At 34.5% G+C, this 26337-nt stretch overlaps 4 protein-coding genes across 6 annotated transcripts in view; all 4 read left to right on the top strand.

Annotated features, from left to right (window-relative positions):
- The window catches only part of LOC131026599 (putative late blight resistance protein homolog R1A-10), a 73208-nt gene that overhangs the window by 25979 nt on the left and 20892 nt on the right, over positions 1-26337 (top strand). The window lies entirely within an intron of this gene.
- LOC131026596 (putative late blight resistance protein homolog R1A-4) overlaps positions 2814-26337 on the top strand; it is a 43850-nt gene continuing 20326 nt past the window's right edge. The window contains exons 1-2 of one of the 2 annotated variants that reach the window (XM_057956501.1): positions 2814-3007; positions 3125-6122. In XM_057956501.1, coding sequence (XP_057812484.1) covers positions 3213-5816 — 2604 coding nt within the window. In that variant the 5' untranslated portion in view covers positions 2814-3007; positions 3125-3212 and the 3' untranslated portion in view covers positions 5817-6122. Of the gene's footprint in view, positions 3008-3124; positions 6123-26337 lie in introns of those variants that run through there. The other variant, XM_057956503.1, reaches the window with a different exon arrangement.
- LOC131026593 (putative late blight resistance protein homolog R1A-10) lies at positions 13422-17898 on the top strand. 2 transcript variants are annotated; one of them, XM_057956497.1, is made up of 5 exons: positions 13422-14012; positions 14130-16854; positions 16939-17020; positions 17120-17174; positions 17673-17898. In XM_057956497.1, exon 2 carries the CDS (start codon positions 14218-14220, stop codon positions 16822-16824), a length of 2607 nt encoding a protein of 868 aa, XP_057812480.1. In that variant the 5' UTR covers positions 13422-14012; positions 14130-14217; the 3' UTR covers positions 16825-16854; positions 16939-17020; positions 17120-17174; positions 17673-17898. The 2 variants fall into 2 exon arrangements, with proteins under 2 accessions (XP_057812480.1, XP_057812479.1); XM_057956496.1 differs by having other exon boundaries at positions 16939-17174.
- LOC131026592 (putative late blight resistance protein homolog R1A-10) lies at positions 22231-25925 on the top strand. The gene is made up of 3 exons (XM_057956495.1): positions 22231-22334; positions 22418-25105; positions 25191-25925. Exon 2 carries the CDS (start codon positions 22469-22471, stop codon positions 25073-25075), a length of 2607 nt encoding a protein of 868 aa, XP_057812478.1. The 5' UTR covers positions 22231-22334; positions 22418-22468; the 3' UTR covers positions 25076-25105; positions 25191-25925.

Genomic DNA, 26337 nt, shown 5'->3' with positions numbered 1-26337 from the left:
TCCCAATTTTTTTCAATTATTGGATTGTTGAATTAGAGTTTACGTGGATTAGTTCGCCACATAATACTCATTTTTTTCGGTCTTCAAAATTTAAAAGTTGTTTCCTGAAGTTTGTTATTTTCCATTGTAGTGAATCTGCAGAGAAGGCTGTGATTAAGTGCTCTTGTTGCCACATTTATCAGCTAAACGTGACAAGTTCAAGCCTTGGATTGTGGCACAGTCGATGAACGGGCCGAGGAGGGGGCAGCCTTTAGATGACGTGCATTCGTATGTAAAAAAAAAAAAAAAAATAATCAATAATTTTTTATGAGTATAAGTTTATATTTCATTTCATTTTATTTTATAAAACTTTTATCATTTTTTTAACCAATCATTGGATAATTTTTTAAAAAAATTATAGTAATATAATAAAAATCATCTAAATTCAATATGAAAAATTAATTTTAATTAATTAAACGTCACCCAATTTTGTCGTCATTAAAAGAAACACAACCCAAAAAAAAGAAGATTAAAATATTTATTTTCTAGCTAGGTTTCATCTTTACATTATTAATTTTAAATCGACAGATTCTAGCAAAATTAAACTTTTAATAATACTATTAAATAAATCCTTTGCATTGTAACTTCTAACAAAGCGCGAATTGTATTTTATGGCGTGGTAGTAAGGGACTCAATCTTATCTTATCAATACAGCTCAAGGAAAGATTAATCCAATCGTAACACGTTTCTGATCTTCTTTCCACACTGAGCTCCAAAAAATATTAATTGGAGTGGGGAACTCACACTGTTTCATTTAATTTGGTAGCTGATTAGGCCCAAAACTGGGGTTAATTCAATTATGTGATGGGCTTTGATAACTTGGGCCATGGTAAATTAAAAGGAGAATAGTAATTTTTTTTATTTTTTTTTGAACGAAAGGAGAATAGTAATTGATCGACGTAGAATTTTGTCAAATCATGAATTTGCATAATACTAAGTAATTACGTGCACTATAAATTACTTGGTTATATGGTTTAGAACGTGAAAATAGTTTATTTGAAATAAATTAAAGTATTATATATAATTTTGCAAGGAAAGTATTTTGATAATTTGATTTTCAAAATCAAGTTAAGTTTTTAAAGTAAAAAAATCGAGAAAGGGTATTATTGGTGCTCTCAACCGATAAATTGATGTTGAGATTTATTTGGTAATTTTGAAAACTCGAGTAGTGCAAAGAATATTATTGTCTCTTAAGTGATTGACACATACGAGGCCAATGTCATTCATGTAATTTATAATCAAAATTTACTAGTAATTTATAATTATAATTTATTTAAATCCTAATTGGAATGCTAGATTAATGTAAAAACGTACACATGGAATTGATAAGCTTGGGCTAGGGCCCATATAATTATATATAGGATATTTTATTATTATATGGGTGGGTGCGTTTTCTTTTACGACAACTAGTGGAAACCATGTGTTTTCACACTTTTTTTTCATTCTTTTTACATGATTTTTAAAGTGAATATTTTACTTTAATGATTGATGTGCTTCTTTAAAAATACTCCCCCTTCCTATGAATCTTGACACGTTTTATTTTTTGGGTCGTTCCACGAATTTTGACACATTTTCAAATAAGGTAATAATTATTACTTTATCTCTCTCTTACTTTATCACTTTTATTATCTTCTCTCTTACTTTATCACTTTTATTATTTTCTCTATCTTACCATATCACTTTTATACTTTATTAATCACACACTTAAAATATTAATCTATAATTCTTTAATTCTCGTGTCAAGATTCGTGGGACGGAGGGAAGGAGTACAATTTTCATTCTTTAAGTTTAAATTGGATGGACATTATGTCAAACAACAATGATGGGTGTCATGCGGTCATGCCCCATTAATTATGTACCTACTAATCAATGAATATTTACAAATTGCTATGACTATATACATATTAAATTCCATTGTCTCATTTATTTTTCCTTTTTGCAACTCATTGGCTTAACTATGCAAATTCTTACAAGATACTTCCTTTTTTTTTAAGTGTCCTATTAAAATAAATTCTTATAACAGTTTTATTAAAACATGTATTCACCTTAGAATGAGAGCCTTTTTTTTTAGTGAACAGAGAGGGTACAATTTTAAACACAATGCACAAACCTTTTTTTACCCCGGCTTTTGAACACGATGAATATGTTCAATTCTCACGACTCAATCACTAATCTACACCTTGAAATCCCAATTGTGCGAACTTCAAACCCTTAAGTATTGAATGTCGAATTCACAATCTTGAATCACAACCTGCATCCTTAAATCATGGGAATGATTATAAAAATTTGAGACTTATTTTATAATGAAACGACAATATTTCATTACTAATCCAACTATATCGTTTAGGAATTGTGTGAGGTATCAACTTTAATTTGAGACTTACTTAAATCACGTAGGCAGTTTCAACTTTCATCTGACTTTAATTGTGTGAGGTATCCTGATAACCGTTGTGTAATTTTTTATAAAAGGAAATGATATTTTGTATAAAAATAAATGATACTTTTAATTTATGCTAAGTCACTTTTCTATTTATTTGTATAATTTGTAGAGTATTTGAAAGAGTACAATAATATAGTATTAAATATATATATATAGGTAACTAGGCAAGAATTCTGAGAATAAAAAAAAATGCTTAAAAAAAGTTAAAAATTAAAAACTTTCCTTCTTTTTCAGAATTCTTACCTTACCATTACTTTTCTTGTTCATGCGTCGTAGTAAGGGGGCCCATCTTATCTTGATTATCAGTGCTGCTACTATTCTTGATTTTTGAAGCAGCTCTCATAATTTTCAACTGGTTGATTGCTCAATCTTCATAATTTCTTCCACACAATTGCCTTCAAAATCATCAATAGATCGATTTTAGCATTACATTATACACATCTTTTCAAATCATTTACTAAAGTTCTTGAATGTGGCTTTGAATGTTTCTGAAATTGTATCAAAAGCAGCTGCCGCCGCCGTCGAGAGGTAAGCAGAGAAATGAGATCTATCATTTGTTTCGTCTGCGTTTGCTTATTATAATTCCTTCTTCTTCTTCTTCGTTTCTTTGTTAGGCGACTGAATTTTATTCTGGGTTAATTGCAGTTTAGTTTAAGCTTCATTTTGGAGGAAATTTGCAGAGCTAAGCAATTTCATTTCAACAATATATCGTATCTCAGCTGATAATTTGGGTATGGCGGCTTTTGGTGCGGCGGCTTCTCTCAAGAATACGATTCTGCGTATTCTACAATCCTCTCGCATTTCTCTCGTTTCCCACTCTCCACAAATCTTCCAGCCTGTCTACGACGAGATGGATCGCTTGCAGAGAGTTCTGCTCGAATTGGACGAGACCAGCTGCAGCAAGATCAGGACGAAGGTGAATGCTGCGGATGAACTCATAAAAGAGGCAGTTTGGGAATTCGAAGATTTACTCGAATCCCATGTCTTACCTCAGATTCTTCCACAACTCCAAAGCGAGAGAAGCAACTTGTCATTCTCTGTAGATTTGCAGAGTCTGCAACACCATGTTGATTGCTTCGTCGAGATGGTGAAGATGATGGAGGAGGAGTACATCATTGAAATGGAGAATATGGCTGAAGAAGAAGGCGAGCCTATTTCCTCAAGAATCGATTTTGGTGGAATGATCAAGTCTAAGATGGTTGGATTATCTTATGAATTTCAATGGGCCAGAGATAATCTTCTTCAAGATAAACACTTTTCAATTTGTGGGATGGCGGGCGTTGGAAAGACGACTTTTGCTAAACATATTTTTGAAGATCCATCAATTCGGAGCCATTTTGAGTTTCGAGCATGGGTCAAAGTTGGCAGAAAATGCACGCCCAATGAACTATTACGCTGCGTTCTAGCTCAAGTGGATCCCAACACTTACCGAATGCTTGCCCAAGGAGATGATGATGATGAGGAATTAGTTGGGCTATTGAAAGAAAAATTGCAGGATAAGAAATGTTTCATCGTGTTGGATGATGTTTGGGAGGAACAAGCAGTAGATCGCTTGATAAATTGGTTGCGAGAAAAGAATACTCTTGGAGGGATTCAGTTCTTACTTACAAGTAGAAAACGTATAACATACAAGCAGCATGGGGGCATAAGATTGAACTTGTTGAATGAAGAAGAAAGTAAGAAACTACTTGGTGAGAAGGTGTTTGGTGTGAAGGTGTTTAGTGAAGACGGTTTCCCTCCTCAATTTGAGAAACTGGGAGAGAAGATTGCTGAGAAATGTGAAGGTCTTCCTCTTATGATAGTCACAGTTGCAGAGCTCCTATCAAAAGCCGACAAGACCCCAGAATACTGGACTGAGGTAGCCTACAAACAACACAACTCACTTTTCAAGGATGCATATAATCAAATATCAGAGGTACTTTTCCCAAGTTATGACTACTTACCCCAACATTTAAAAATGTTCTTCCTCTATATGGGAGCTTTCCCTCCTTATGTTGATCAGAGACCATTCCATATTAATTATCTTTTGAGTGCTGAGGGCTTTCATGAACTGAATGTTGAAAAAAGTTTTGAAGGTTTCTGGGAAAAGCTTTCTCAGGGGTATTATCTTGTTCTCGAAATAGAAAATATTTGGTATTCGAGTAGACTGTATCGCGTGCATTCTTGTTGGCAGCACTTATGTAAGGTAGAAGCTAGTAGGATCAAGTTTCTACATGTCATACGAGGTTGTGATGATGTAATAAAAGACCAGCGTCGCTTGTGTGCCCATTGGAGTAGTTTATTCTGCTTCAAACAAGTGTATGATTCGATAAAAAGTGATTGTGCATCCACTGCCCGTTCTGTCCTTTGTCATGGTCCTTATCACCCATATCCAATCCCAATACATGCCATGGGTTTCACGTTGCTCAGGGTACTATATGCTCTACGTGTCCGATTTTACCATATCCCAATTGAAATTTTAAAACTTGTTTGTCTGCGGTACCTTGCCCTAACATGCAACGGGGAGCTCCCTCCTTCGATATCCAACCTTTTTCACCTTCAATTCTTGATTATCCGTCCACATATGCTCATTAAAAAGCGTGGAGTTCAGTCTTATATGCCTGTGCAAATTTGGGACATGCAAGAACTAGAGCTGATTCATATTTGGGGACGCGACCTACCAACCCCTAATACTGATGATGCTACCTTGAACAAACTCACCTCACTTTATAGTGTGAGTGCAAATAGTTGTACAAGGGAAGTTCTCAAAAGAATTCCTAATTTAAAGGAATTAATTATTGAAGTGGAGTTGAAGCCTTATGATGATGATGATGATGAAAGAAACCCATTGAGTTGCTTAGGTTATATCTCCCAACTCCAGAATTTGGTCGAACTTGGATATTGGATTAAGAATCCCGAGATAAAGTATGAGTGTAATACGATTCCTCTTTCAATGTTTCCATCAAGTCTCAAGGTGTTACGTTTGTCTGGGTTAGGGGGGTATCCTTGGAATTATATGAATGAAATTGGTTCGTTGCTGCCAAATCTCGAGATTCTCATATTACACCGCTATGCATTTCGAGGCCCAGAGTGGGACATAACACCGGGGAGTTTTTTGAAACTTATCGAACTTCGAATTCAAGACACCGATTTGGTGCGATGGAGACCTCAACGTGGAAGCTTCCCGATGCTTCGTAGACTAAGCATGAAGCATTGCTACAAATTACAACAGCTCGATTGGAAGTATGATCACTGGATCACAATTGAATTAGTCGAGTGCAATCCTTTAGCTGTCGCTTGTGCCAATGAATTAAAAGACAAGTTTTCCTTTCAACTTATCGTCAAATCTTCTTTTTGAGGTCAAGTGAGTCTGCGGCTTGCCAAACAGGTTAGTGTTACTACTTTGCAATATTACGTCGTAAGGTTTCTGTTATAGTCATAGTGTTTGAGATTGTCCATCTACTGATTTTCAGGCAAATGAGAGAGCCGATCGAAGGGGTCAGACACCGCGTTATCCCATGATTTCGATTCATGTTGTATTACCACATATTGTCGTATGTATTTAAGGATTGTGATTTGTATTGGATTTTGTTGATGATTATGAAACCTGAGTGCTGAATTGTGTTTGTAACCAAACTTGTTTTAAGTTGGATTTGTGTGAAAACATTAGTCCCTTCAGGAGGTTCGAGAAGTCTCTAAGAGGCCGCGATGTTGAACAATGGATGAGCCGTCGCCGCTTACCTAAAGATCTTCGAAGGTTCTAAATTCTTTCTCTTTCTTTCTGATGATCATTGTTGATTATCTGTATGAGCGTTGTCTTCTTCGAATAACTTGAAAAATTGCCGAAAAATTGTGACTCGGGCTATTAAGTGAACAACGGAGAAGTAATGAACATCTTATCTTTAACAGCTCCGAATTTTTCAACTTTCATGCCAATATACTATTTAATTTGTGGCTTCATATTTCAAATTTATGAGATCCCTGAGTAGAAACTCATCAATATGAACATTAATTTGTTGAGATGAAGTCCCTGTTGTGTATTTGGATGAGCTTTTTCCAATAGTTTTATTGTCATTTTTATTTTTGAGAATCTTTGTTGTTGTTGTTGTCGTCGTCGTCTTCTTTTTGTTATTTTTATTTCTTTTAAGGTTTAGTCTACATTTTCTTTGAAATTTAGAAGTTGTTTGCTGAAGATTCATGCCCTCTTAAACTTGACAAAGCCAAAAAAAAGATTGGGGGCTGATGACTACAGAAAAGCCATGATTTGTATGAACAAAATTATTATGCTAATTAAGTTATTTCTTCTCCATTGTAAATATATAACTGCAGGAGTTGTGAGGTTCAAAATGTTGTTGATTTAGCAATGAAGTTAATCTGATTAAGAGCTCTTCGTTGCCAAAGAAGAAAAGAATTGATTAATTATCATTCACAAAATTTCTGAAGCAGTTATCAATTAACATAGACCAATTGCCTCCTCAAAAACATAGACAAATTGGGCTTCTTCATATACTAAACAAAATTTTGGCCCAATACAAAATTAAGGCCCAACTCCATCATTTATCTTTTAAATTTTGCTGTCTTCTTTTTATTTCTTTGAGGTTTAGTTTACATTTTCTTTTAAATTTAAAAGTTGTTTGCTGAAAAGCCACGATTTGGTGGGAGTTTGTACGAACAAAATTATTGTGCTAATTATGTTTGTTCTTCTCTATTGTACATAAATAACTGCAAAAAATGTTGATGATTTAACTATGAAGTGAATCTGATTAAGAGCTCTTGTTGTCAAAGAAGAAAAGAAAAGAATTGATTAATTATCATTCATAAAATCCATGGCACTTTGGAGTATGAAAGAAAATTACTATCAATTTCAATTAGGATTTTAATGATTGAAATAAGAGAAGACTAAATAATTCATAATTAATTTCGACCCCTTTTGAATTTTATTATTTTTAATAAGTTATTTTTTCATAATTGAATTATTAAGTTTCACCGTTCTTTACTTCTTTAATTAGTTTAATTTCCACATAACTAATTATGATCTTTCGAGCTTTGAATAAAAAAACAAAAAAAACCCCGAGTTAAAACTGTGTTGCAAACACTACGAATAATTTTCCAACATGAGATAGGTGTATTTAAATATATCTGAGTACTTGTATGGTGAATCATAGCATGATCACATTGAAATATGATAAATCCAAATAAATTACACGTGGACTGCATCATATATAGCATATATGAAATAGAGCTACTAAATATGTGATGTGTAGTTGCATGAATTCAAGCTCCTGTAATTCTTTACATATAAAATGTTGTATATTTTATATGTTTTTAGTTTGGTGCTATATTTGATATTTGTTTTTTCAAAATGAATATGTTTTACCATGGACCCTTTCTATTAAGTACATCATTATATTGTGATTGTGCAACATCGACCTACTTATATTCAATAACCACACATCAAGAAAACTTAAAACATCTATAAATTTTGCTTACGAGAATTATAAATTGTTTTCTATACATGCACAAAATCTTATTACCGGCTTGCAGTGGCGGATCCAAGAATTTTAAATTGGGGGTGCAAAAAATAATCTCATAAACAGTGGTGGAGCCAGAATTTTTTGGGGGAGGTTGAACTTCGACGGGAATACTGCCCCCAGATTTTTGTTTTTGGGTCTTCAATACATTTTAGACATTTTTTTTTACTAAATTACAAATTTAATAGTAATAACTCTGCATTCCAAATGTAAATGTGTACTTGCAACTTTTTTGTTTAATTAAGAATTGAGGTAATGGATTGATTAAATGATGAGTTCGATCAAAAGGATGAAAAAGAAAAAGATGATGAACTCTCTTTTTAGTTGGGCCAATGGAATTTAGGACTTTAAAAACAAATCAAAGTTATAATGGGTTAAAAACAAATTGAAGGATAAATTGTCTATATTTTTTTTGGGGATTTTGGCATTTAAGAGTTTGTTGATTAAAAAAGAAATGGGCCGAGGTGCTGAAATTAATAGACTAGGCCCAAAACTGGGGTTAATTCAATTATGTGATGGGCTTTGATAACTTGGGCCATGGTAAATTAAAAGGAGAATAGTAATTTTATTTTATTTTTGAAACGAAAGGAGAATAGTAATTGATCGAAGTAGAATTTTGTCAAATCATGAATTTGCATAATAAGTAATTACGTGCACTATAAATTACTTGGTTATATGGTTTAGAACGTGAAAATAGTTTATTTGAAATAAATTAAAGTATTATATATAATTTTGCAAGGAAAGTATTTTGATAATTTGATTTTCAAAATCAAGTTAAGTTTTTAAAGTAAAAAATCGAGAAAGGGTATTATTGGTGCTCTCAGCCGATAAATTGATTTTGAGATTTATTTGGTAATTTTGAAAACTCGAGTAGTGCAAAGAATATTATTGTCAGTGACACATACGAGGCCAATGTCATTCATGTAATTTATAATCAAAATTTACTAGTAATTTATAATTATAATTTATTTAAATCCTAATTGGAATGCTAGATGATTCGTCCAATGCAAAAATGTACACATGGAATTGATAAGCTTGGGCTAGGGCCCATATAATTATATATAGGATATTTTATTATTAGCTTTATTGGTGGGTGCGTTTTCTTTTACGAAAACTAGTGGAAACCATGTGTTTCCACACTTTTTTTTTCATTCTTTTTACATGATTTTTAAAGTGAATATTTTACTTTAATGAGTGATGTGCATCTTTAAAAATACTCCATCCGTCATATGAATCTTGACACGTTTTATTTTTTGGGTCGTTCCATAAATCTTGACACATTTCCAAATAAGGTAATAATTATTAGGGGGATTTGCAAAAGTACCCAACTTTGTAAAAGTATCTACAACTTTTAACCACTTTTTTCTATCATCTACAACTTTTAACCATTTGTATTTTTTAATATATATTTCACTGTACACTTCACGCGTGTTGTATGGTGTCAGATACTTTCAATTATTGAAAGTTGAAACAATTGATTAAGTTGTACTTTGATTCTCCCCCTTTTGTCTTGTTATGTTTTATCATTTCTTGTGCCTAACATTTTATATGTTTCAATAATTTATGTGCACATATCTAATATCACACGAAAATAATATTTATGTGCACATATCTAATATCACACACAAAAGGTTCTTTATATCGCCGAAAAAATAGAAAATACCGTCGGAAAAACTTAAAATACCGTCGGAGAAAATGAGAATACCGCCGGTCGATATTCTCAAATATTCAGAGGGTATAGTGATTATGACGACGGTATTTTCATTTTTCAACGATGGTATTAAATTTATTTCCAACGGTATTCTAAGTATGTCTGGTGCCTGATATTTTTACTTTCATGTGAATATAAAGTTCTTCCAAGTACACTCATGTGAATATAAAGTTATTCCAAGTACATTCACGGGTGGGTAAATTAAACACAAAAGACCCCCTTATATGTTGAAAGGATGAATCAAATACGACATACTACAATTTAAACAAGTTGTCTCAAAGCAGAAGAAAAAAATCTCCAAAAAAATATATACGCTTATATTTGTTGAGTTATAATTCTTCTTCTTGGAAGCTTTCGGGTTCTAAGCTGCCATTTCATTGGAAAATCGGGATATAAAGAAATTCCGTCGCATATATATCAACTAAAGGTAATTTTTATTTTTATTTTAAATACTGTCACATATTTCGTAAATACCGTTAAGTAATTGTTTAATACCGTCGCATATATATCGTTCTAGTTTACATATAATTTGTTGCTATTATTATGTGTTTTTTGAATGTGGAAAACATACATTCGAGTCATAACTTAATACCGTCGTATAATATGTAAATACCGTCGTAGAAATTGTAAATACTGTCGCTAACTGATTTAATACCTTCACATATCTATCATGTTAGTGTCCATGCAATTTAGTTTGTAATTAAGTATTTTTTTTCAATGATTTGTAAATACATTCGCATAATAGTTAAATACCTTCGTAATTTTGATAAATACCGTCAAATATTTGATTAATACCATCGTCTAATAGTTTAATACCGTTGCATATTTATCATTGCATGTGGACCTGGAATGAACATTTCTAATGGATGGCTCTTCCTCGTCAAAGCTAACTCGTTTGAAGCCCAGTATCCAGCACAATCCAATACTTGAGAGAACAAAGTTATTAGTGGCTGTATTTGATCGCTCCGATCAATCTTTGATTGTTCATCCAAACCATGATACTTTGGATCGAACAATTCTGCTTGCCAAAGTCCGGGATAGATTCGAATAATAACAATATGCTCTTTGATAACACATGGAACAATGATCTGCATCAATTATTCAAAATACCTTAATAATTTATAGAAACAGCACATACAAGTTTTGACACTTAAATATCATCAAATTAGTTAATAATACCGTCGTGGTGTTTAAATATACCGTCGGACTAGTTAAGAATACCGTCGTGGTATTCTTTGATTTTCGCAGCGGTATAATAGAATTTCTTCGGCGGTATTATCAATTTACCCGACGGTATAAAACCAAAAAGCTATACCATCAACCAAAACCTAATTTAAATGCAAGCCTCAAGAAAAAAATGCAACGTCACCCACATTAACACAAGCCACAAGATAAATGTAACCACAACATACCACAAGATCATCAAAAGCATGAACAACCTAATTTAACAAACCTAATAAACTAACCTCGCTAGCCCCCATCCAACTTTGTGTCATTGATGATCCACACTCACCCCTAACCATGTTGACAATATTCTTGGGAACTTGCCAATCGGCGAATGAGTCGTATGTACCGGGAACATCAAGATTCAGCCTTGCACCAAACATACCACAACACCAATATGTTTGACACACTCTCTGCGTTTGGAAATGATCCAACAGTACATTTTGGAGGCCCTCAGTGGTCTGTCTAGCAATGCTTGACCACCTTTCTCATCCAATACTTTTCTAACTATTTTCAAGTATTTAGTCTTGTAATGTGTCCCAACATGTGAAGACATATTAATTGTACTCGGCCTCAAATAAATATGATCCTCCTATAATTAAAAAAAAAATCATTAAAAACAAATTATAATGTTAAATGTAACACTTATAGTTGCAGTATGCAAAATAATATTAAAACATAAACTTTATTGATATAACAAGGCAAAACCCATTTAAAGGTTCTTGTACTTTTATTTTTTATTTCGATAGATCCTTCTATAATTTTTTGATTTATTTAACCCTTATAGTTCTATATTCTATATTATTAAATCCTTTTTTAAACGTATTCATTTTTCACTTTGCACCATTTTTAAATTGAATATTACTAACATTATTCTTTTAACTTGAATATTACTATGTAATCTTCTAACTTTATTCTGTTAACTTTGCACCATTTTATAGCAACAAAACTATGTAATCTTTTCATTTTTCAACTCTAAAGTTGGTTTATTATATTCGAATAGTCACTTAATTTGCACCATTTTATTTTTCACTTTGCACCATTTTATTGCACATACTATATAAAGCAGGTTGGCTACATAAATCATTTTAATTTTGGTGTTACATATAAATTAACTTACGAAAAAACAAATCAACCTCTACTAGATTATAACTGTGAATTATTTAAAATATGATTGATCGTAAATTCATAACTTTTGATCCGATTTACAATTTTAATATATTTTGTTGACATGTAATTCCGGCCACAAATATCTCCGTTATATATTTCTATATGTAGCAAGCTCGATACTCTCACATAGTTCCAAAGAAATTATTATGGCCACATAAAAATCTACGTCTTTTTGCACGTATTACTCGATATATCATAAGTGGTCAACAAATTGAAAGGTGATATTGTAATGTTTTAAAAATTAAATTAATATTACAAATTGGACCAAAATTCAACAGTATTTAACACTAGTCATCCCTTTAAAATATACTTCGCCAAGGACATATATGATTAAATATTATAGGATATCATTTTTTTTTATGTAATGTAGCTTTTCAAGAATTTTATTGTGATTTTGTCAATTAATAGTTTATCGAGCACACATGAATATACATGATATATTTAAGAGCAAATCTATGAATTCATTATAATCATATACAACAATAATTTTTATTTGGCATAAAACAACAAATATTAATATCACACGAATATCGGTGGAAAAAATACAACAACAATTTTTATTTGACATAAAACAACAAATACTAATATCACACGAATATCGCCGGAAAAAAACAAAATACCGCCGGAAAAACTTAAAATATCACCGGTCGATATTCTCACATATTCTGACGGTATAATCAATTATCACGACGGTATTTTCGTTTTTCACCGGCGGCATTCCAATTATTTCCGGCGGTATTATACTAATGAGAGTTCGTAGGATAATAACTACCTCTTGTGGTGCATCCATGACGGAAATGGGGAGACGCCGAGAGGGAGATGACAAACCCTAGAGTGGAGCGGCAGTATTTTCACTAATTAACGTGGGTGGGTATTTTTGAAGTCTTTGCATTAAACGTGGGGCAGTGGGTAGGTAAGAGTACAAAGGAATAAATTTAGGCATGTACCCAATTCTTACACACATGCAACACTTTTCAGAAACTTTTCAGATGGGAGTTTCGAAAATTAAAGCTATTTTATTCAAATGGGTATGGAGTGGAAGAATCTGCAAAAGTGGTTATATTTTGTAGATAGTTTTGAAAACTTGTATACTTTTGTATATTGCCACATAATTATTATTTTCCCTCTCTTACTTTATCACTTTTATTATCTTCTCTCTCCTACTTTATCACTTTTATTATCTTCTTTATCTTACCTTATCACTTTTATACTTTATTAATCACACACTTAAAATATTAATCTATAATTCTTTAATTCTCGTGTCAAAATCAAACGTTTTAACACAAGGATTTGCATAAGTCTGCCTTGCATTATCACGTTTTAACGATCCTATTATAATCACAGTGTTTGAGATTGTCCATCTATCGATTTTCAGGCAAACGAGAGAGCCGATCAAAGGGATCAAACGTCGTGTTATCCCGTAATTTCGTTTGTTGTATTACCACATTGTTGTATGAATTTATGGATTGTGAAACCTGAGTGCTGAATTGTGTTTGTAACCAAAATTGTTGTAAGTTGGATTTGTGTGAAAACAGTTTATGTGTTTTTTTTTTATATATATATATAGCTTAAAATTTTAAGATTATGGCTTCATATTTAAAATACATGAAATCCCTGTTGAGTATTTCGATGACGCTCAACATCGTCTGAAACGCCATCACTATTCCCACATGCTTTGCATCGAGATCTGGTATTGAGAGCTGTTGGCTTTTGATCCCATTTGCCCATTCCAACATTAGTTTTCTCATATCCCATAAATAATGATTTTGAATTAAATTTATATTCAAACTTTAATTTATTACTTTAGCATTTAGCATTACATTATACACATCTTTTCAAATCATTTACTAAAGTTCTTGAATGTGGTTTTGAATGTTTCTGAAATTGTATCAAAAGCAGCTGCCGCCGCCGTCGAGAGGTAAGCAGAGAGCTGAGATCTATCATTTGTTTCATCTGCGTTTGCTTATTATAATTCCTTCTTCTTCTTCTCCGTTTCTTTGTTAGGCGACTGAATTTTATTCTGGGTTAATTGCAGTTTAGTTTAAGCTTCATTTTGGAGGAAATTTGCAGAGCTAAGCAATTTCATTTCAACAATATATCGTATCTCAGCTGATAATTTGGGTATGGCGGCTTATGGTGCGGCGGCTTCTCTCAAGAATACGATTCAGCGTATTCTACAATCGTCTCGCATTTCTCTCGTTTCCCACTCTCCACAAATCTTGCAACCTGCCTACGACGAGATGGATCGATTGCAGAAAGTTCTGCTCAAATTGGACGAGACCAGCTGCAGCAAGATCAGGACGAAGGTGAATGCTGCGGATGAACGAATCAAAGAGGCAGTTTGGGAATTTGAAGATTTACTCGAATCCCATATCTTACATCAGATTCTTCCACAGCTCGAAAGCGAGAGAGACAACTTGTCATTCTATGTAGATCTGCGGAATCTGCAATACCATGTTGATTGCTTCGTCATGACGGTGAAGATGATGAAGGTGGAGTACACTAAAGAAAAGAAGAATATGGCTGAAGAAGAAGGCGAGCCTATTTCCTCAAGAATCGATTTTGGTGGAATCAAGTCAAAGATGGTTGGAAGATCTTATGCATTTCAAAACGTCAGAGATGGTCTTCTTGAAGGTAAAGATGATTCTATTATTGGGATGGCGGGAGTTGGAAAGACAACTCTTGCTAAACATATTTTTGAAGATCCATCAATTCGGAGCCATTTTGACTTTCGAGCATGGGTCAAAGTGGGCAGAAAATGCGAACCCAATGAATTATTACGCTGCGTTCTAGCTCAAGTGGATGCCAACGCTTACCGAATGCTTGCCCAAGGAGACGATGATGGTGAGGAATTAGTTGGTCTATTGAAAGAAAAATTGCAGGGTAAGAAATGTCTCATCGTGTTGGATGATGTTTGGGAGACACAAGCAATAAGTCGCATGATAAATTGCTTGAAAGAAGGGAATATTCGTGGAGGGATTGGATACTTGCTTACAAGTAGACAACAAATAACACTCCCGCAGCTTACGGGCATAAGACTGAGCTTGTTGAATGAAGAAGATAGTAAGAAATTACTTGGTGAGAAGGTGTTTGGTGAGAAGGTGTTTAGTGAAGACGGTTTCCCTCCTCAACTTGAGGAACTGGGAGAGAAGATTGCTGAGAAATGTGAAGGTCTTCCGCTTATGATAGTCACAATTGCAGAGCTCCTATCAAAAGCCAACAAGACCCCAGAATATTGGACTGAGGTAGCCTACAAACAACAAAACTCACTTTTCGAGGATGCATATAATCAAATATCAGAGGTACTTTTCCCAAGCTATGACTACTTACCCCAACATTTAAAAATGTTTTTCCTCTATATGGGAGCTTTCCGTCCATATATTGATCAGTGTCCATTCGCGATCAGTTTTCTGTTGAGTGCTGAGGGCTTTCTTGAACTGAATGTTGAAAAGAGTTTTGAAGGTTTCTTGGAAAAGCTTTCTACGTTGTATCATCTTGTTCTCGACACAAAAAGTTCTTGGTATTTGGAGAGACAGTATCGCGTGCATTCTTGTTGGCAGCACTTATGCAAGGTAGAAGCTAGTAGGATCAAGTTTCTACATGTCTTACGAGGTTGTGATGATGTTATAAAAGATCAGCGCCGCTTGTGTGCCCATTGGAACAGTCTATTCTGCTTCAAACAAGTGTATGATTTGATAAAAAGTGATTGTGCATCCACTGTCCGTTCTCTCCTTTGTTGTGGTTATTATCATGCATATCCAATCCCAATACATGCCATGGGTTTCAAGTTGCTCAGGGTACTAACTGCTTCTAGAGTTCGATTTTACCATATCCCAACTGAAATTTTGAAACTTGTTTGTCTGCGGTACCTTGCCCTAACTTGCAACGGGGAGCTCCCTCCTTCCATATCCAACCTTTTTCACCTTCAATTCTTGATTATCCATCCACATATGTTTATTAGAAAGCGTGGAGTTCAGTCTTATATGCCTGTGCAAATTTGGGACATGCAAGAACTACAACATATTCAGATTTGGGGAATGGACCTACCGACCCCTAATACTGATGATGCTACGCTGAACAAACTCACCTCACTTCGTGGTGTGAGTGCAAACAGTTGTACAAGGGAAGTTCTCAAAAGAATTCCTAATTTAAAGGCATTATGGATTAAAGTGGAGTTGAAGCCTTATGATGACGATGATGATGAAAGAAACCCATTGAGTTGCTTGGGTTATATCTCCCAACTCCAGAATTTGGAGTTACTTGAATATTGGGTTAACAATCCCGAGATAAAGAATGAGTGTAATACGATTCCTCTTTCAATGTTTCCATCAAGTCTCAAGATGTTACGTTTGCATGGGTTAGGGGGGTATCCTTGGAATTACCTGAATGACATTGGTTCGCTGCTGCCAAATCTCGAGATTCTCAAATTATCTTATTATGCATTTCGAGGCCCAGAGTGGGACATAACACCGGGGAGTTTTTTGAAACTTATTGAACTTCAAATTTTGGACACCAATTTGGTGCGATGGAGACCTCAACGTGGAAGCTTCCCGATGCTTCGTAGACTAAGCATGCAGCATTGCTACAAATTACAACAGCTCGATTGGCCGTATGATCACTCTTGGATAGAGGTCATTGAATTAGTCGAGTGCAATCCTTTAGCTGTGGCTTGTGTCAATCAATTAAAAGACAAGTTTTCCTTTAGACTTCTCGTCAAATCTTCTTTTTGAGGTCAAGTCACTCTGCAACTTGCCTAACAGGTTAGTCTTTCTACTTTGCATTATCAAGTCTTAATGTTTCTGTTATAGTCACAATGTTAAGATTGTCCATCTATCGATTTTCAGGCAAATGAAAGAGCCGATCGAAGGATTTTGTTGATGATTATGAAAACCTGAGTGCTGAATTGTGGTTGTAACCAAAATTGTTGTAAGTTGGATTAGTGTGAAAACATTAGTCCCTTGTTGAAGGATTAGTGTGAAAACATGTTTTACAAGTGAAGGGTACGTCGTCGACGTCGATTTGCAGTTGAGGCTAGCTTATGTTGCTTCTGAATCGAGAGTTGCTTCCCCAGCTGCTGCAGGTGAGTCTCTGCTGTCTGCGTTGGATTTTTTAATTTAAGAATTACTGCTTCACAAAATATTCGAATCAAAATACCATAAAAATATCTATTAATTACATTGCCTTTCCAAACTCATATTTAATGTTAATCGATAGCTTGTTCGTGCTCGTAAAATGAGTTTCTCTCTTCCACTCTGCAGAAGCCATTGTGTAGATGTTGCTAACTCATATATATAAACTGCTCTTCATTTTAGATCAAGTTGTAGAAATCAAGATTTGATGTTAATTTCATTGGACAATAAATATTGTTTCTTTAACAGTGGTATTATATGTGTTCTATTTTAAGGCACGGGCTGTTCCCTCAAAGTTGAGAGTTTGCATTATTTTTATCAACCAATTTGATCGATTTTGAATTATTTAGATTATCACAAGGATTTGCATAGGTCTGCCTTGGAATATCACATTTTAATGATCCTATTATAGTCACTGTGTTTGAGATTCTCTATCTACCGATTTTCAGGCAAATGAGAGAGCCGATCAAAGGAATCGGACGTCGCATTATCCCATAATTTCGTTTGTTGTATTACCACATTGTCGTATGAATTTATGGATTCTGAAACCTGAGTGCTGAATTGTGTTTGTAACCAAAATTGTTGTAAGTTGGATTTGTGTGAAAACATTAGTACCTTATTCAGTTCAAGGATTGTAATATTTGTGACTTCTGCATAGTTTTAACTTTGTTTTCATATTGTGTGTAATCAGTTTATGTGTTTTTTTCGATATATAGCTTAAAGTTTTAAGATTATGGCAATATATTAATTAATTTTTGGCTTCATATTTAAAATTCATGAAATCTGTGTTGAGTGTTTGGATGAGCTTTTTCCAATAGTCTTATTGTCATCTTATTTTTGAGAACCCATGTTGTTGCTGTCTTCTTTTTCTTATTTTTATTTTACATTTTCTTTGAAATTTAAAAGTTGTTTTGCTGATGACTACAGAAAAGCCATGATTTGGTGGGAGTTTGTATGAACAAAATTATTGTGCTAATTAAATAACTGCAGGAGTTGTGAGGTTAAATATATGTGGTTTATTTAGCTATAAAGTGAATCTGATTAAGAGCTCTTGTTGTCAAAGAAGAAAATAATTGATTAATTATCAATTTATCATTCATAAAATTTCTAAAGCATTTATCAGCTAACCTATTACCTACCAATTAACATACACCAATTGGGCTTCCTCATATAATAAACAAAATTTCGGCCCAATACAAAATTATGGCCCAACTCCATCATTTATGTTTTAAATTCTGCCTCGCTATTAAAAGGCATCATTTATATTTATTTATGGTTGAAGTCATTAAGCCAGAAATAGAGAATGATTACTAATCTTCTTTAAAAAAAATAAAAAAATAACAACTACACACATATATTATATGAAAAGTGACATTTTAACGTAGTATGAAATTTTCTAACTAAGATAAACGTTTTGAACGAATGGAAAAAAAAAGAGAAAATATATATATTTCATCATTTTTTATCAAAGCTATGCATCTTACGATTTTATCAAATTGGTTCAAAACGAGATAGATATAATAGTGAGATACAAAAAATTATAGATCGCTGAATTGGCATCACTATTCCCATTTGCCCATTGATGTGTGTGATTTAGTTATCTATTTCCGTGTCGTTTTGCCGTTGATTTTTCCTTGATATTACCCAAGTTGTTGGCATTTGGCGCAGGAATTAGATGGATTAGAGATGGATGCTCGTGGATGGAAGAAATTGGTGAAAGTCGAGAATTATGGAAGAAGTTGATTGATTTTGGAGAAGATTAGAGATTGGGCTTGGAATTAATTGTCTAGAATTTATTTAGCCCAAAAACTCTTATTTTTAATTATTTTGGGCTCTATTTTGATTAGGGGCCGAAGCCCATCTTACTAGGGAATAGCGGCATTTAGGGATTTAATCCCCTATATATATTTGTTTTAGACTAGGGAGCCGCATAGATAGTTTAGCATTTAATTAGGTTATCTTTGTTTTATCAACAATAGCCGCAAGTTTGAGATTGAGTAGGGAATTAGGAGTTGACTTTTTGATTCCTATTTTATGATCATTCAGTACGTTTCTTTTATGCATGAAGTTTTAGTTATAGACTGCATTAGTTTTTAAGCTTTGCTTTTGGAGAATTGCGGCTGGAGTGATTTCGAGTGTGGCAGACGAGTTTTTCTTGTTGATTCAAGTGGTTATTTAATTTCTTGCAATTTTATTTCGTTTATTTAGTGTTCAATTATTTCTTCATGTTTATTTTTATTTATTTGATTGTTCTTATTTTAAGCATGAGCAGCTAAGCTTTTAATTCGGCGAGAATAATAAAACTCTAATTTAATGATCTGTGAGACCTAATTGGTTTAAAATTGATTCCTATTGATTCCGATTAATTCCTAGGGTTTAAAGATAATTCTGATTTTATTTAAGCCTGATCAACTTAGATTTAATTGGATTACAGTCAATTAGCACCTCCAATCCGTAATTGTTGGAATAGGGCTGATTAGTGATAAAACTACCGTGTTCGTAGTAGGAATAAATTGGTGGATTTAATTATTACTAGCGTATCTAGGATAATTGGTCTAAATTGGGTTCCTTCATCTTAATGCTATTAGAATATTAAATCTTGGTCTGGCGTCTCCAGCTAGGTTATATTTTAATAAGGGAAATAAGCAGGTCTGGCGTCTCCAGCTGTTTATCGACACAGTAAGTAGGAATTGGGGTACGTCCGTTGCGTTTCACGGTATCCTATAACTGGTTGGTTGGTAGGGATTGATTAATTTTTGCGTCGAGGATCAGAGATTGAATTAGTGTGGATTTATTTGAGCCGAATTACTCTTTTATTGATTTATTTCAAGAGTTACTTTTATTTGAGTTATTGCATTCTTAGTTTTAATTAATTCTTCTCAAATTTAAGGCGTGGTGGCATCACCAAAAATATAGATTTTAGGGAATTGAATGAATTTACCTGCTCTCTGTGGGATCGACCCTGCTTGTCATTATACTAATTTATTTTGATAATTCTGCAGGAATTATTTGGTGGTTGGCGACGTCCACCACCCATTCCAACATTAATTTTCTCATATCCCATATTGCAAACTATTATTCCACCCATTCCCTTATGTTTTCTTAGTACGTATTACTCCCTCCGATTTATGATTTATGAAAACTATGATGATTTAGTTTGACATAAGTAGGGATGGCAATCGGGTACGACGGGTATGGATAGTGACTATCCATACCCATACCCACGAACTAAATGGATAGTGGTTGCTACCCACGAAACTATCCATAGATATCAAATGGTATCCAAACCCGCTACCCGCGGATACCCGCTACCCGTCGGGTATCCGCGAAACCCGCTATCCGATGGGTATCCGTCACCCACTATCCTACGGATACCCGCTATCCGCCGGATACCCACTATCCGCCGGATACCCACGAAATAGAATTTAAATATAAATTTACAACAGATTTAATAGAAAAAAAAAATCAACACAAATAGCATAGTTCAAATTCACAAAGAACAATGTTTAAATTCAAATTCACAAAGAACAATGTTCAAATTCATCAACTAAAATATAAAATCCAACAAAGAACAATGTCTATAATTGCTCGACAGTAGAAATAGAACCCTCTTCATTGAACTCTTCTTCTTCATCTTCAAGAACAATGTCTATAATTGCTGGACGGACGACAAGCGGCGGCCGTCGAGTGGCTGCCGACTGGTGGCTGGAATCGCGACTTCGCGAAGAGGGCTGGGGAAGAAACGACTGAAGGGAAGAAACGGCTGAAGGAAGGGGCGTAGGGGAATTACTAGGGTTTAGGTTTAGCTCAATATTAGACTTTGGGCCTATTTTAAAATATAAAATACTAGCCCATAATCTCAAAATATGTATTTAAAGCCCATATTTTATAGAATTTTTTGTGGATATTTGACGGGTAATTGACGGGTAATTGGCGGGTATTTTTCGCGGATAAACGGGTTTCGCGGGTATGGATAGTAAGTATCCAAACCCATACCCACGAACTAAATGGATAGTGAATTGTATCCACGAAACTATCCGTGGATATCTAATGGTATCCAAACCCACCCTAATGGGTTCGGATTTTCGCGGATATCCGCTACCCGCGGGTAGATTGCCATCCCTAAACCTGATTGCTGAATTGTGTTTGTAACCAAATTGTTGTAAGTTGGATTTGTGTGAAAACATTAGTCCCTTGTTCATGGATTGTACCTTTTATGAGTTATGCATGATTTTCACTTTGCTTTGATATTGTGTGTAACCAGTTTGTGTTTGTTTTTATATAGCTTAAAATTTTAAGATTCTAGCAATATACTAAATAATTTCATGCTTCATATTTTTATTTTTATTTTTACTAGCAAAAAGAACGTACATTGTACGTGTAATTAATGCTATTTTATTTGATAATTTATTATTTTAGAAAATCTATTAATTTATTACTTTTATTAGATAATTTATTGGATGAATATATTTATTTATAAGCTTTATCAATAGCTATAGATATATAACATATAGATTTAGTGTAATATCTAATAAATAATATATTCTTATAAATATATAATATACCTTAAAATAAAATATGTAATAGGGGTAAAATAGACAATCCACATGTTGTGCATAAGGCTCTTTTTATAGGTCCTCAATTCATAAATTCAAAATTAAATAGAATTCTAATGCAATTAAAAATCCACATGTACGTGTAAAAATATTTTTTTTTACATACCCACTATTCAAAGGAATGTTTTATTTAATAATAATAATACATAATGCAATAGACGTAGTAAATAAAAATTTATAATTTGTATTTTAAAGAGTACAATAATAGTATTAAATATATATGTAGGTAAGAATCCTGAGAATTTTCATAAAAAAAAAAAGAATCCTGAGAATTAAAAAAAAAATTGCTTAAGAAAAGTTAAAAATTAAAAATCATGAAAAATTGCACTGCTTTCCGATCGTAGTAGGGGGGTCCATCTTATCTTAATTACATTATTATACACGTACAGCTTTTCAAATCATTTACTGAAGTTCTTGAATGTGGTATTGAATGTTTCTGAATTTGTATCAAAACCAGCTGCTGCCACCGTTGACTTGCGCCAACTCCTCCAAGAGGTAAGCAGAGAGCTGAGATCTATCATTTTTTTCATCTCTATTTGCTTATTATAATTCCTTCTTCTTCTCCAATTCTTTGTTAGGCGACTGAATTGCAGTTGACTTTAATCGAATTCTCAGCTGATAATTTGGGTATGGCGGCTTTTGGTGCGGCGGCTTCTCTCAAGAATACGATTCTGCGTATTCTACAATCGTCTCGCATCTCTCTCGATTCCCACTCTCTGCAAATCTTGCAACCTGCCTACGACGAGATGGATCGATTGCAGAAAGTTCTGCTCAAATTGGACGAGACCAGCTGCAGCAAGATCAGGACGAAGGTGAATGCTGCGGATGAACTCATCAAAGAGGCAGTTTGGGAATTCGAAGATTTACTCGAATCCCATGTCTTACCTCAGATTCTTCCACAACTCCAAAGCGAGAGACACAACTTGTCTTTCTCTGTAGATCTACAGAGTCTGCAACACCATGTTGATTGCTTCGTCGAGATGGTGAAGATGATGGAGGAAGAGTACACTAATGAAATGGAGAATATGGCTGAAGAAGAAGGCGAGCCTATTTCCTCAAGAATCGATTCTAGTGGAATCAAGTCAAATATGGTTGGACAATCTTATGCATTTCAAAACGTCAGAGATGGTCTTCTTGAAGGTAAAGATGATTCTATTATTGGGATGGCGGGAGTTGGAAAGACAACTCTTGCTAAACATATTTTTGAAGATCCATCAATTCGGAGCCATTTTGAGTTTCGAGCATGGGTCAAAGTGGGCAGAAAATGCAAACCCAATGAATTATTACGCTGCGTTCTAGCTCAAGTGGATCCCAACGCTTACCGAATGCTTGCCCAAGGAGATGATGATGATGAGGAATTAGTTGGACTATTGAAAGAAAAATTGCATGATAAGAAATGCCTCATCGTGTTGGATGATGTTTGGGAGGAACAAGCAGTAGATCGCTTGATAAATTGCTTGCGAGAAAAGAATACTCTTGGAGGGATTCAGTTCTTACTTACAAGTAGACAACGTATAACATACAAGCAGCATTGGGGCATGAGATTGAACTTGTTGAATGAAGAAGAAAGTAAGAAACTACTTGGTGAGAAGGTGTTTGGTGTGAAGGTGTTTAGTGAAGACGGTTTCCCTCCTCAACTTGAGAAACTGGGAGAGAAGATTGCTGAGAAATGTGAAGGTCTTCCTCTTATGATAGTCACAGTTGCAGAGCTCCTATCAAAAGCCGACAAGACCCCAGAATACTGGACTGAGGTAGCCTACAAACAACACAACTCACTTTTCAAGGATGCATATAATCAAATATCAGAGGTACTTTTCCCAAGTTATGACTACTTACCCCAACATTTAAAAATGTTCTTCCTCTATATGGGAGCTTTCCCTCCTTATGCTGATCAGAGTCCATTCCATATTAATAATCTTTTGGGTGTTGAGGGATTTCTTGAACTGAATGTTGAAAAAAGTTTTGAAGGTTTCTGGGAAAAGTTTTCTAAGTGGTATCATCTTATTCTCGACACAGAAAATTTGTGGTATTTGAACAGAGAGTATCGCGTGCATTCTTGTTGGCAGCACTTATGTAAGGTAGAAGCTAGTAGGATCAAGTTTCTACATGTCTTACGAGGTTGTGATGATGTGACAAAAGACCAGCGTCGCTTGTGTGCCCATTACAACAATTTATTTGCCTTCAAACAAGTGTATGATTCGATAAAAAGTGATTGTGCATCCACTGCCCGTTCTCTCCTTTGTGTTGGTCCTTATCACCCGTATCCAATCCCAATACATGCCATGGGTTTCAAGTTGCTTAGAGTACTACGTGCTGTTAGAGTTCGATTTTACCATATCCCAATTGAAATTTTAAAACTTGTTTGTCTACGGTACCTTTCCCTAAAATACAACGGGGAGCTCCCTCATTCCATATCCAACCTTTTTAATCTTCAATTCTTGATTACCGATCCACATATTTACATTAAAAAGCGTGGAGTTCAGTCTTATATGCCTGTGCAAATTTGGAACCTGCAACAACTAGAGGGGATTCAGATTTGGGGAAGCGACATACCAACCCCTAATACTGATGATGCTACCTTGCACAAACTCACCTCACTTATTGGTGTGAGTGCAAAGAGTTGTACAAGGGAAGTTCTCAAAAGAATTCCTAATTTAAAGAAATTAATTATTGAAGTGGAGTTGAAGCCTTATGATGATGATGATGATGAAAGAAACCCATCGAGTTGCTTGGGTTATATCTCCCAACTCCAGAATTTGGAGAGACTTGAATATTGGGTTAACAATCCCGAGATAAAAAATGAGTGTAATACGATTCCTCTTTCAATGTTTCCATCAAATCTGAAGGTGTTAACGTTGTCTGGGTTAGGGGGGTATCCTTGGAATTACATGAATGACATTGGTTCGCTGCTGCCAAATCTCGAGATTCTCATATTAAACTGCTATGCATTTCGAGGCCCAGAGTGGGACATAACACCGGGGAGTTTTTTGAAACTTATTGAACTTCAAATTTATGACACCGATTTGGTGCGATGGAGACCTCAACGTGGAAGCTTCCCGGAGCTTCGTAGACTAGGCATGCTGCATTGCTACAAATTACAACAGCTCGATTGGCCGTATGATCGCTCTTGGATAGAGATCATTACTTTACGCGATTGCAATCCTTTAGCTGTCGCTTGTGCCAAGGAATTAAAAGACAAGTTTTCCTTTCAACTTTTCGTCAAATCTTCTTTTTGAGGTCAAGTGAGTCTGCGACTTGCCAAACAGGTTAGTGTTACTACTTTGCAATATTACGTCTTAATGTTTCTGTTATAGTCACAGTGTTTGAGATTCTCCATCCATCGATTTTCAGGCAAATGAAAGAGACGATCGAGAGTTGCTTCCCCTGCCGCAGGTGAGTTTCTGCTGTATGTAGATTACTAGTAACTTGTTTAACAAACGTCGAGGCCTTTGTATTACGAGCTGCTGTTTTTGAAGATCTCTTCGCAAGATTCTTAAGGAGTTCACTTGTTCAAGGCGCCATAAGGTAACTTCTTTATAATGCATAACCTATAAATGGATCGATTAACTTGAAAGTATTGGGCTCGTTAGCTTGCAACACGTTCGTGCATAGCATTGTAAGCATCATATATTGCTACTCGTTGCCTTCTTTGCATTGCAGCTAGATGGATCCAACTCACGTGGAGACGCAGAAAGATGCAAACGAATCGAGCTGAGTCAAGTCGAGTAGATTCCTCAAGCTCACCGTCATCTCAGACTAGAAGCAGACGCAGATAAGACTCGTTGGAGTAACGGATTCTAGCCAACTGAAAGGATCTTCGATGCACGATCTCCTTCCTCGTTCGATAGCGTGTTCGTGCTCGTACGTAAGATGAGGTTCCTCTCTTCCACTCTGCCGAAGCTACTGTGTTTGTGTAGATGTTGCTAACTCATATGAAGTGCTATTGATTTTAGATCGAGTTATAGAATTAATCAAGATTTGATGTTAATTTTATTAGTAACGGTAGGAGTTGTTGGTTTAGCTATGAAGTAAACTTTTTTTTTTTGATAAATTACAACATTAAATAAAGAAATTTAAAGGTCGCGCTACATAAGACTCAAACCCAAGATCTTTGGTCTTAAGCATTAATAAAATATCTAAGGCATTTATCAACTAACCTATTACCTATGAATTAACATACACTAATTGGGCTTCTCTATATAATAAATAAATTTTGGGCCCAATACAAAATATAAGCCCAGCTCCATCATTTATCTTTTAAATTCTGCCTAACTATAATCCATTTTTATTCCTTGAATTGATAACAAAGAAGCAATTAAAACACCAATTTACTCAGATTAAGCTCAACAATTCAACATCAAAAACCAGATTTTGAGTTGGGCTGAATTCCCCATGACATAATTTTCTTCTATTCCGACTTGGGCCCAATACGTATATAATACACAAAAAATAAAATAAATACGTAATATGAGTAAAACTAACAGAAAATGTTATATGT

Source organism: Salvia miltiorrhiza, chromosome 5 (genome assembly GCF_028751815.1).
Source record: "Salvia miltiorrhiza cultivar Shanhuang (shh) chromosome 5, IMPLAD_Smil_shh, whole genome shotgun sequence".
NCBI classification, from domain to species: domain Eukaryota; kingdom Viridiplantae; phylum Streptophyta; class Magnoliopsida; order Lamiales; family Lamiaceae; genus Salvia; species Salvia miltiorrhiza.
Note: the sequence above shows the minus strand (reverse complement) of the source record. Positions and strands in the feature narration are given on the sequence as shown.

Bases quoted from the DNA above. Each gene is read 5' to 3' on its own strand.
- LOC131026593 (XM_057956497.1), top strand. From the start codon at position 14,218: ATGGCGGCTTATGGTGCGGCGGCTTCTCTCAAGAATACGATTCAGCGT.
- LOC131026592 (XM_057956495.1), top strand. From the start codon at position 22,469: ATGGCGGCTTTTGGTGCGGCGGCTTCTCTCAAGAATACGATTCTGCGT.